At 38.6% G+C, this 11351-nt stretch overlaps 2 protein-coding genes and 2 pseudogenes across 3 annotated transcripts; all 4 read right to left on the reverse strand.

The window, feature by feature from the left end:
* Window positions 1–192: 192 nt before the first annotated feature.
* On the reverse strand, window positions 193–4243 carry LOC148921138 (ABC transporter C family member 12-like; annotated as a pseudogene).
* Window positions 3707–5927, reverse strand: LOC103342936 (putative F-box protein At3g25750). Of its 2 annotated transcripts, none has more exons than XM_089045292.1 (2): window positions 4563–5927; window positions 3707–4384 (listed from the first exon to the last, which is right to left on the reverse strand). In XM_089045292.1, the coding sequence occupies exon 1, from the start codon at window positions 5741–5743 to the stop codon at window positions 4571–4573; it is 1173 nt and encodes a 390-aa protein (XP_088901418.1). In that variant the 5' UTR covers window positions 5744–5927; the 3' UTR covers window positions 3707–4384; window positions 4563–4570. The 2 variants fall into 2 exon arrangements, with proteins under 2 accessions (XP_088901418.1, XP_008244825.3); XM_008246603.3 differs by having other exon boundaries at window positions 3707–4438.
* Window positions 5928–6806: 879 nt separating this feature from the next.
* Window positions 6807–8174, reverse strand: LOC103342937 (putative F-box protein At4g17565; annotated as a pseudogene).
* A 166-nt stretch (window positions 8175–8340) lies between these two features.
* Window positions 8341–11139, reverse strand: LOC103342910 (putative protein phosphatase 2C 65). Its single transcript, XM_089045296.1, has 5 exons — window positions 10618–11139; window positions 9876–10220; window positions 9644–9764; window positions 9326–9549; window positions 8341–9113 (listed from the first exon to the last, which is right to left on the reverse strand). Exons 1-5 carry the CDS (start codon window positions 10843–10845, stop codon window positions 8652–8654), a joined length of 1380 nt encoding a protein of 459 aa, XP_088901422.1. The 5' UTR covers window positions 10846–11139; the 3' UTR covers window positions 8341–8651.
* Window positions 11140–11351: the final 212 nt, after the last annotated feature.

Genomic DNA, 11351 nt, shown 5'->3' on the forward strand with positions numbered 1-11351 from the left:
TCGGGCGGTTATACTATTTTTTTTTCAAAGTATAGCCGATCGGCTATACAATTTTTTAAAAGTATAGCCGGTCGGCCATACTGTTTAAATATTCGAATATATTTAAATAGTATAGCCGAGCAGCGATACTGTTTAAATATTTTTTAGGTAACTGGAAATCTTTACAGAGTGTAATGATCACCAATTTCAAAGCTAAAACTTCATAAATTCACTTACTGGAAGTTTGTATAGATCGTGCTGTAACTCATTTAAATCAATAGCCTTCCAATATCATGCAGGCCCGAATCTAGATCCAAATAAAACATTTTCGCGTACCTAGAAGAAAACTTCGAAAGCTCAGAAAGTGCACATAGGGGTAGTAGATGGCTTTGAATCGGCTAGAAAGCCAAGATTGAACATTGTAGGCATTCAAAGAAGAGATGCTGCGACTCACAGTAGCATTGAAAATCCATGAAACTTGGGGAACATAAGCAACAGTCCCCCTGATTACAACACCAGAATCTGCTCTGGGAGGCAGCTTTCCAAGCATGGCTGATACAAGCGACGTCTTCCCTTCTCCAGTGCCGCCAACAACTGCCACTAAGCTTCCAACCGGTATTTCTAAGTTGATGTTTGATAAGGTGGGCTTCTCTGCCGGCAAAAAGAAATTAGAGGGGTGTTGTTCAACATGTTTGATACTCAACATGCAACTAGCATCATCAAGTACATTTGAAAAGTTCCAGGAATTTCTATGTAACTACTTTCTTGCAAAATTTCCACATAATTCAAGTGTCATTGTGTGGGTCTATGAAAAGACTTTGTAACTAAGAATGAACTATATATTTCTAAAAGAAGAAAGTCATTATTGTCAAGCGTTGACCTTAGAATCCCATGAAAATTAACCATCCGTAATTGAGATGGCTGGAAGCCCTGGCTCAAGAGGCTGGTTCGGCACTAGAATTCTCTCCTCAGTTAAAAATAGTTCCTCCAAACGCTGTTAGGATACATTTGCATTTACAACCAGTTAAATTAAAGCAGATAGTTAGAAACTGACAAAGACAAGGAGAAACTATGTAACATTTCGTTAAGTACGGATGAAACATAATCTCGATGTTGTAGATGAGATAATACAGGTAAAGGTGTTGAGCCAAATGCAAGATGACGGATAAGTGAACTGATAAGAAACTAATGCTACCCGACTTGATAAGTTAGGGCAGCATGTTTAAAGGAAACCATAGCACTGCAAAAAGAGAACGCCATGTGAATGCCCTCGCAGGTGTCAAATTGCCGCCAAGGAAAGTGAACATCCCTAATGATGTTAGTGTCACAACAACTGGGATGCTGTTCTGAAACATTTTATTTTCAGTAATGTTAGAAACAATTACTGTCGGTGGTGTGCTATCATACTTTACATTGTCCATGGCTGCCAAAATTTCATTCACGAGGCCCACTCTCTTGTCAGTCTGCTGTAGTCCATCCTTTGCCAGTTTTCGAATTTTGCTGATCACGATTGTCTTTTCACAAAACAACTTATGACAAGTGAGTCATTAGACAGAAGAACCAAAATCCTTATCAATAAATCAAACAGCAGAAGAAGATATGGTATTGGGGTGCCTTATATATAATCTAAGCAAGGAGCCTATGAAAATGAAATTCACTAATTAAAATATATGATGTTGCTTTGAAATATCGTGCAAATTTCTACCCATATATTCATGAATATAAAATCCACAAATTTCCAACTTAAGGACTAGGTATTTGATATGATATTGGATGTACTAAGTTGCCAAGAAAGCATTCTAGCAGCTGAACTACTGATTGTTAAGCTTTTCTGAGTTCTGAAGACTGGATCCACAAATCCAGGTTAAAGATATCTGTGACACTTTCGACCAAAAAAAGAAGATTAAGATGGAAATAAATACAAATGCATGAAAACAGGAAATGTTAACGGTTTTTCTGTTCAGTAAGAACATGATAGCCTAAGCTTAACCTTCAAAGAAAAGTGGAAATCTACAAGTAGAGAAAGAACCGAGTGCTGACCTGAATGGGGATCATGAGAATTAGCACCATTGATCCGGATGCAACACCTAATTGCTGGTAAAGAAGAACCATGACTACAGTGATACGAAAAGGAGCTGACCATAGTCCGTGAAGTTGTTTGACATTATATTTGCTAAATCATGAGAAAGAGCTATTAGTTATAATTGAATCAAATGACTTAAAGTAGAGCATTTCAAAGAATTAGAGATACTGAGCATTTCTAAAACCGACCCGCTTAACATTCTGGAAATACTGAGCTTTCAGAGAGCACACCAAGTGACTGGACAAAGATTAATAAACTTGTGAATATAATTCACAATCTGTCCTCGCAATATTTATGCACATTTAAGTTATCAGCTCCATTTTCCATAAATTAACCAGTCACAGGAAGCCTACTGGGGCAACTTCTATAGCTATTTGATGTAATTATGTTTAACATATGCAGGGAAGGCAATCAAATCATGTTACTTGAGAAAACACATGATAGAATTCATACCACACCAGTGAAAATTGACAAGGCGTATATGCAACCAATCCAAGCTGGGTCACCTCGTTTCATTGACTGCATGCCATAACAAGACAATTACAAACTCTCATGCTGAAACACAATGCTTCACAAAGTATGTTGATGCTCTTTTTCGGAGAGGGTCAACTTAAAACCCATTTTTCTTAAATCAATTGCTTAAATCAGATTACGAATACCAACTTGAAATCTCAGAAATCAGGAAATGTGGATAAATATCTTCAAAATCAAGAACAAGTTGGAAATGGAGAATTATGTGGCAACTCTTGACACACCTGGAAAAATGACAGAATCCTATATACAAGAATGTAGAATCCAGGGTTTATAACTCTTTGAGGTGCTTTTGGCAAGTCATTTAACACCCCATTGGAAGCAGGTGTTGAGCTTTCATGGTACTCATTAATTTTTTGCTGTCTTCCTTTCCTTCTACATGTTCTTCCATTGTCCCTGCATTTTCCATTAGTCTCTGGAACAGCTTACTGCTTTTAGACAGCTCCTTAAAAGGTTCCCACCTCTTTAATCGTACCATCACAGACTAGAATAATTTGATCCACTTGAGGAAGAAAATGTAGCTGATTTGTGACCAGCACCCTAGTTTTCCCTCGCAACTCTTCCTTGATACAGCGGTTGAAAACCTGGATCCTTGAGGTGGTAACATATTAGGCTGCAGAGAGATCACACTTGGGGGTTGAAGAGGCCGAGCTAATAAGAATCGGAAACTAAAACGACAGAACATCCAATCCAAGCTGGGTCACCTTGTTACATTCAGAGCAAGAAAGAGAGGAAATTCTCTAGAGGAAGAAACAAAGGATTCTGACTATTTCAAGATTTTAGATTGGTATATGCTTGCTTCTAGACAAGCATAAAACCTATTATAAAAAATTTAAAAAGAGTATAGCCGGGCGGCTATACAATTTTTTTACTATACTATTTAAATATTTGAATATATTTAAAACCCGATCAGTGTTTAAGGTCTAGAACGGCGAGCGGCTATTACAACCCAAGTCTCTTTCCCTCTTCCCCCTTATTTGTTTTTGACTGCAGCATTATGTATGGTCAAAATTTTTTTTTGATTTTTCTGTCACTTGTTTTACAAGGACGGAGGAGGGTGTTCTGTTTTTGACTAACAAAAGGAAGCAGATTCTCATCCTTTCAGACAAAATGTTCAACCAAATGTTTATTACATTAAACTCCACCACTTAAGAAATAGGCAACATTAAATAATTTGATCCAAAGATGAGATTTTTTACATAAATGAAATAAGGGGGAAGACCCCCAAAACAGCTACACTCTTTCAATACCAATCAAACGAGCACGAGAAACGCCTAACAAATCATCAACCAAGGCTTCACTAGCCCAAACAGGAGCAGTGTCAAAGAAACAAATACCAAAATCCAGATTGTAACTCCAGTTTGCTAGGCAGTCAGCAAGGCAATTCTTCTCTCTGAAAATATGGTGAATCTTGTATGTCTCAAACTGCCTGAGAAAATCACAGCAGTTATACAGCAGACCAGCAAGGGGATGAAAACAATAGGAGTCCATTTGCTGAATAAGAATAACAGCTAGAGCCGAGTCCAACTCAATGACAATCCTACTAACACCTTTATCCAGGGCCAGTTTAAGATCCAAAAATAAACCCCAAAGCTCAGCTTCAAGGATTTGACCCTTCCCCCCAGATTCACAGCAAATCCCCCAAGTCATTCCCCTTTGCAATCATGAAGAACGCCTCCAGCACCAATATTCCCAAAAGCTGCTTTATGAGACCCATCCACATTAAGTTTGACCACTCCAGTCCCAGGAAAATCCCAAGCCAAAAGAGTTTGCACTTTCACCTCAACTGCCCTACAACCACAGGAAGCCTTGCTCCACTCAGAAACAGCAGAGAGAATAATCTGCCTATGATTAGAAGGAAAAACCTCCTCAGCATTTAAAATAAATTGGTTTCTCCATTTCCACAAATACCAACAAATAAACACAAACACAGAACTCCAAAGATGAGATTTTAAAATACAACAATCACCTAAAGCTTTAAAATGGTGCTTGAATCCATAAATATGGCGCTCTTAAATTGAGGCGTTTGCCCAAGCAAGGCTTCATTTTCCCATCTGTCATATTGAAAACAAAATAACTGGCGTCCATATCTCCATTGGTAAGTGCGAGACACTCACAAAAATCAACCGTGAAGCAAATGCTATTCCCCAAACATACAAAGTTCTTGTTCTTCTTGCATTCGATAGAGAAGGAAGAATTATGGCGCCCCAGAAATAGGGTACTGTCACCCAAGTTCTTTACCTGCAAATCCGACCAATGGCACCAGCACTTGCCACAACCCTCCAATGGCACATTGAAAACCCTAAACTCAGTTGTTGAACTGAACCATTGCCTAAGACGCAGAACCACCAACAAGGCCCCTTGTGATTCCACCAGATAAAGGCTTTGATCAACAGAAGCACACATGGGTTCCATTGGCACTTTCGGAACAACAATCCTCATTTTTGGTTGCTCAGGCTCTGCAATCTCACAAACCATTATATTCCCATCAAAGTCCACAGCATAAAACTGCCCTTTATAATAAGCAAGATCCATTATATTCCTCCCCACACTGGTCCATTCATCTTCTCCTGGTCTCCAAAAACCCCAGCCTCCCAAAATCCTATAAATAACAGTCACTATATAATCACACGTCCAAGAAGGGCTTGATGACAAGACAAACTTACTAGCTATGAACTCGTACGGCACGCCGGAAAAGCTCTGTTGCTGGTGATGGTTTCTGACTTTGTTAATATCTGGAAGTTCAATCTGGTCATGGCTTAAAGGGTGCAGCAGATCAACCTTCAAATCCGCAGACACAGCCACCAGCCAGCCTAGAGAAGAATAAAAAGACTGCTTTGTTTTCTTGGGTGCGAGCAGACCAAGTTTGTGAAACGTTCCCTTTGACCACGTACTCCTTGAGCTGTTGTAGAATTCAGGGGTGAGAGTGCCCTTCTCCTTGTTCTTGGCTTGGATCATAAGCACTGGAGATTTCAGTGTTGATCGGCTGGTAAAGTATTCTTTGATGGCGGCTGATCTCCATGCTTTACAAACTGCGGCAAAAGCAATCAAATCCGCCGGAGAGACCATTCGTTTGGCGATCGAGTCGACAATATCTTGATGAAGACTCGACCAGTCGTGAACTTTTCTGTTTGGACTGGTTTGGGCCATCGAGTTAATGTCGGTTACTGTTGCCCTACTCTAACAGCTTTGTCTGTGTATAAAGACGCGGAGATTCTGCGTTTCCCTTTAGGATTGGGATACCTGGATTCCTTACTTGAATGAGGAGGAATGCTATTTACATTTCCTTATTCACACACACAACAAAGATGTTATAGGTTCGCAACAAAGATGTTACCACAAAGATGTTATAGTTTCGCAACAAAAATGTTATAGGTTTGAATATGGAAGTAGAGATTCTTTTTCACTTTTCTTTTACAACATTCTTCAATTTGCCACTCCCATTCTTCTGTTGACATGTATTGTGCAAGTGAAGTCCACGTGTCAATAGAGAAATGCCAAATTGAGAAAGGTAAATAGGAAAGGTAGATAACGTTCCTGTGACTAAATATGGTTAACAATTACATGGTGGCATAGTTCTCATTTATAGTTAATAAACTAAGGAACCATAAAAATACGAATGAAATACATATGTATATTGGTAAAAATATATATATATATAAAATTTGACAAATTCGATCATTATATGATATTTTAATATTATTTATTGAAACTTTGTAGTATATATTCTTTTTATTCAATACTATGTGTAACATATACATGTATAATACATTAATTTTTCATGTATTGTTGAAAATTTTGTTAAAAATACATGTATTGAACATGAAAATATATGTTATGTATAATACATATATTGTACGTTTAATTTTTTATAATAAAAATTGGTATTTTACCGTGGCTTTGAGATGTTTACTGTGAAAAATACATATGTACATGATGTAAATTTACTAATTATGTTCTCATTCTTTTTGCAGTCATTCAAACAATATATATTCATTACTTTAAGTAATCTCCACTTGCTAGAAAAGAAATATCGTCCAAGATAAAGATTGTATCATAAAACAAGCAAATTAAAAATTATTATATATAAAAAAAAAAAAAAAAAGACCTGTACACAAAACAACGAAGAGTTTCACCTTTGGAACATTAGAGGGAACAAAATTAATACAAATATCCAACCACAAAGTGTTCCAACTAATCTTGTACAAGGAAAACATGGTATAAGAACATATACCTCTTTTGACCCTGTCACCATGGATTAGGAACAATCCAAAAGGGTGGTGGGTCGATTCTCCACTTACCAAATTGATCAAACGGCTTCACAACTTTGTCTTGTATGCTGTAAATTCCATTGTCATGGCCACCATAATCATTAGCAAAACCGTGGAACTTAAAACTGATCTCATCCCACTTGTCATCTGTGAAGTAAATTGAGTTTTCTTCAAACTCTGGAAAATCAATGGTGGATAATGATATCGACTGGTTTCCACCCAAAAACAACGCCCGATCAGGCAAACATTCCACTTTCTCCCACTTTTGGCACTCAAATTCAACTTAAAGATATAAAACTGCATTGTTCTATACGGAAAACAATCCTCACCACCAGGGCTCAACGGATCAACAGCTCTGCCTTGACGATCAAGAAAGTTCCCTTTAACTCGCCCCACGAACAAAATATCACCCAATGACTCCACCAAATATGTCCGAGTAGAAAATTCCCGGCTCCGAAACTTCAAAATATTCGAGCGGTCTTGCAAAGAACCTAAGGAAGGTCGACGGAGATTGATGGTTCTGATTGGAAAAGAGGTGTTCTTGAAGTCCCAAACTTCAACCGAGCCATGTTCAGCAAATGCAAATAGCTGGTTATTGTGGAATATAATATCACTATATGCTCTATGCTTGCCCTCCAAGCTAGTCCATGTCCCCCCATACTTACAGAATGCAAGTTCCAATGGTGCTGGTAGGTCTAGAAGCCTGCCGTAGATGATCACTACAACAAAGTTGTTGTAGTTGCCAGAGGGGGCAGAGGAAAGGATGGCCTTAGCAATATAAGTCTTGCGCAGGTTTTCGTCGATTGAGCGATCAACAGGCCAAAACAGCGGGAGTTGAATTCTTCGTCCAGAAATTGGATTCAAGAGATGCGGGTTTGCTCTTTTGTCCAAAATCACCAGCCAGCCGTGTGATGAACCCACACACCAAGCATTGTCAAAGTCTTGAAACGCGCTCTCGATGGTGTAAAGTTTTTTCTCTTGGAAACTATAAAAGCAGCGAGTGCTGTCGTTGTAGTTATAAATTCTGTTTTGTTGGATAGGAGGGAGCATGAGCCATGTTGTTTGAGGCCCCGAAGCAGAACCCAAAAAGTAGGATTCCATGGCGTGGTTCCAGGAGGAACAAACTGCTTTGAACCGAAGCAAGTCGGTGGATAGAAAGATTTTTCATGATCAGGTTTAACAGTTTAGTCTGGAGCTCAGACCAATTTGGTGATGATGTTGTTCTTGTCTTTTTGGTGACCATTGTGGCAGTGTTAGTTGATGATGCTGTTCTTCTCCTTTTGGTGACCATTGTGGCAGCGTTAGATGGCGTGGGAAGGAAGGAAGGGAAGGAAGGAAGGAAAGGAGGGTTGCTCTGTTTTGTACGAGGAAAAGAAAGTAAAGAGGCAGTCTGCTCTCAACTCCATTTATAGGCAATGCAGCAATCCAGGTTGAATTAGGAAACTTATTTCAGCCATCAATTACTAACTTGTCCAGGAAAGGAAAGAGTCTAGGTTTTCCCTATAGGATTGGGATTTATTTTTATATATAAATATAGTCAAATATATATTATTAATTTAGTAAAACAAAATATTTACATCTTTTTCCCCTAAACAATTCTAAAGGCAGAATTTATGGTTGCACTTTTATCTTTCATATTTGGCAGGAAGCTGATCTGCATCTATTGAGACATGTCTGATGAAATATCCGTTGTTCTGAACTGGGTTTATGATTGTTGGTTGTCACAAGAAGCTTGATAATCTCTAACTCGGATTAGAGATTTGCAAATCATTCGGTTTAAGACCTCATCATTGAACTAATTCCTGATTTTCACCATCTTCATCATCCTTTTGTGATCTCCGCCGATTCAAACCATTAGAAAACCGAGGAAGCTTCAACATGGTATTTACTCTTTCAACTCCATCAAGAGCATTCCACTCTTCCTTTGAGTCTTCTGTGATCTTGCTACTGATCTCAGATGCAGGGCATCCCACATCACTTACAATGTTGGATCTTGTGCTATAGTAAGACAATGAAAGCTCTGTATCATTTGGTTTGCCTCCGCGGCTCAAGTTAGATGCGGTCTGTGTTAACGATGGTTGGTCTTTCACGTACAAGCATATGACTGCGCAGTCGTCGATTTTCGATTCTGGAAACTTTCTTTTCCATGCTCTAACAGCACGTTTTACCACCAATTCGGCTGCAATGGATCGCCTCTTTGCTGAAGCAACTATCTTTACCACATCAGTGTTTGTCAATGCATCCCACACCTGCACAAAGCAGAGTCACCAAATTTGTTCATCAAATGATGTGATGAATACGATTTAGAGCTAGGAAACTTCAGTCTTAGTTCAAGGATTTTTTCAGGTTTCACAATCATTTATCTGCACTCATTTCACAATTGGGTATGCCTTTTTAACCATCAAGTAGAGGCCTGTTTAGCAATTCAAATATTAGTAAACAAAATGTGTTGTTTTCCTACCCCATCAGTTGCCAAGACCACAAATTCATCACTGCTTGAGATCCTTCTATAGGAAACTTCAGGGATTGAGATTAGGCCACAATCTTTGACACAGAAATCTCCAAAAGCCCTTGACATTGCTAGACCAGGGCAATCTTCATCGGGCATCCATAATCTATACACATCTGGTTCTTCGTCCACTGATAAAATTCTGCCTTTGCAATTCTTTATTCTCTCAGCTTCACCTGTGTCATACCAGTAGGGAAAAATAAGAAGATCAATACAACTTTGATCATCATGCTTCAAGTAAAATCTTAAGAGCACAAGTACTAAACCGACCTGGAGTATCCGGTTTCAAGTCAACTGTGAGTTGGACAGAACATATCTGGTTTTTCTCTCCTGATCTAGTGCCAAGAACGGCACGAGAATCCCCCAAGTTGGCAATTACCAAGTGATCACCCTGAAAATGAAACCTCATATAAATTAAAAAAGATGAACCTTTTGAATTGCTCTTTGAACCAACCATTTGCTTTTTAATCCAAATTTAAGTGCAAACCAATATATACAATACCTGCTTAACTACAGCTACAGCTGTTGAACCACTGCAGAAGCTATCGATGGTGTTATCGAGGCTAAGTTCTTCGTCCATTTCCTTGAATGATTTAACATAACTGGCTTCCCATGAAGAAAGGGGCATATCTTGACTGGCTTTCTTGTTGTGTCTGTGACCACCATTTTCATAGAGCTCACTTCCAACATCAATGTCACTGAATATTCCGGTGTTAAGTTGGTAAATTTTGATCACTTGGGAGAGCTTCGAGGGCAAATTGTCACGTACACATCTTGCAACTTTGTGACCTTCAGGGCCATGACCATCAAACACACCACAGAAGTACATGCCCTTCTCAGTAAAGTCCTAAAGGATTGATGAGATAAAAACTTCGTTTAAATGCACATTGCTTTCATAAACAAAAGAAAATAATAACAAAGTGGAAAAAGAGGATTCTATAGGCTGAAGGACATATCATTATTGAAATTACATGAAGCAATTAACAAACTAGGAAATGTTGAAGAACAAATTTTGCAGAACACAGGATACCAATAAGATTTGAAGGCATGAGATTAGGAAACAGAGCTGATGTCAATAACCAAAACTGAGAAAACACCAACAAAAAGCAAACCACAGTGACAATGAAATGAAAGCTTAAAGGAAAAAAGGAAAAAGAAAAATGCAAGAATTATTGATCAAAGATGTAAAAACGAACACAGATGAGCTTTTCAGGGAAAGACATGTTGTGTTGAATATATCATACCTCCCAAATTGTCATGGCATCTTGATTGATCCCTTTTCTTCCTTGCTGGGTGTACATTGATGTGAACCTAGAACACCCTTGCAACCGTATGCGGGCCCCGTCGTCCCCGTGCCTTACATTATCCTCCTCATCATTACCCTCAGATTCGTTAAAATGCCGATTGTTCGTACGATCATCCTCTATGTACCCTCCTCCATACAACGCTTCCTTGGAACAACAAGCTCCCATGTCTCTCTGTACAAGCCAACTTCTCACAAATGATAATTCTCCAAAGAAGAAAAGAAAAAAAGAAAAAAACTTTAAAAGAACCAACAAAAACCAACCACTACCCAAATGGCAGAAATGGGTGAAGAGGCAAGAAGAGAAAGAGAATTGAAAGGCGACGGTCGGATGGTGTTTATTGGTATGTGCATGCAACTATGGAAATGACTCGATCATGCATGAATCTTTGGTTGAGCATCAACAGCATGCAATTATGCAATCAAAATTAAAGAAGGAAAAAAGTCGCAGGCTCCTTCTCCTTGTTTTCAATATTGCAGGCTGTTCTTGTTTCGACGTGCTAATCTCAATCCATATTCAACTCAAATAATTTTTCCGCTGACAAAAATTGTTAAAACTATAAGACAAGAATACCCTCGGTCTTGCTCGGAGGATAGAAATGCTAAATTTGCATCTCCCTATTAATGTCTAAATTAATCAAAATACAGAACTATAATTAGCAATATAATTTTCCC

Source organism: Prunus mume, linkage group LG1 (genome assembly GCF_029339155.1).
Source record: "Prunus mume cultivar Tortuosa linkage group LG1, ASM2933915v1, whole genome shotgun sequence".
NCBI classification, from domain to species: Eukaryota; Viridiplantae; Streptophyta; class Magnoliopsida; order Rosales; family Rosaceae; genus Prunus; species Prunus mume.